Source organism: Chinchilla lanigera, unplaced genomic scaffold (assembly GCF_000276665.1).
Source record: "Chinchilla lanigera isolate Chin_1 unplaced genomic scaffold, ChiLan1.0 scaffold00182, whole genome shotgun sequence".
Lineage (NCBI taxonomy): Eukaryota > Metazoa > Chordata > Mammalia > Rodentia > Chinchillidae > Chinchilla > Chinchilla lanigera.
Window position 1 is genome coordinate 704,750 of NW_004955583.1, and position 647 is coordinate 705,396.

The 647-nt window shown below is 55.8% G+C and overlaps 2 protein-coding genes across 6 annotated transcripts in view; one reads left to right on the forward strand and one right to left on the reverse strand.

Annotated features, from left to right (window-relative positions):
* The window catches only part of Mdc1 (mediator of DNA-damage checkpoint 1), a gene marked incomplete in the record, with an annotated part of 34,106 nt that overhangs the window by 16,462 nt on the left and 16,997 nt on the right, over nucleotides 1-647 (reverse strand).
* Nucleotides 62-647, forward strand: part of Tubb (tubulin, beta class I) — a gene marked incomplete at its 5' end in the record, with an annotated part of 10,932 nt that continues 10,346 nt past the window's right edge. Inside the window, 2 exon segments of the mRNA XM_005414317.2 lie at nucleotides 62-170; nucleotides 406-516. Of these exon segments, the coding sequence (XP_005414374.2) occupies nucleotides 62-170; nucleotides 406-516 (220 nt within the window).

The window sequence follows — 647 nt, forward strand, 5'->3', positions numbered from 1 at the left end:
CCGCGGGGCCAGGCTCGGCGACGCGGCCGGCGGCCCGGGGCTCACTGCGCTCCCCCCGCAGTTCTGGGAGGTGATCAGCGACGAGCACGGCATCGACCCCACCGGCACCTACCACGGGGACAGTGACCTGCAGCTGGACCGCATTTCCGTGTACTACAATGAAGCCACAGGTGAGGGCAGAACCCTGGGAGGCCCGGGTCGCGCTTCCTCTCGCGTTTGTTCGGGGTCCCTTTGCATTCTTGGGGTCCACTTTCCCGTTTGAATGAATTCAGCATCTTTTGCCTTTTGAGGGATTGGGTGAGGAGGTGTCCGTGGCTGGCTCTACTGCCACCTGGTGGCAGAGCGTGGGATTACCTACATCCCATTTCCGAACCAGCTTTCATACATCTGCTTGATCCCTTGTAGGTGGCAAATACGTTCCTCGCGCTATTTTGGTGGATCTAGAACCTGGGACCATGGATTCTGTCCGGTCTGGTCCTTTTGGCCAGATCTTCAGACCAGACAACTTCGTTTTTGGTGAGTTCTACAGAGGGTATAGTGGGGAACATAATTTCAGCCTACTTGGGTGGGAGAAGACAGCAGAGATTAGGATCTTATTGTGCTAGGGATGGAGAGCTGTGAGGTGTTTTGGGTTTTTTTTGTTTTTG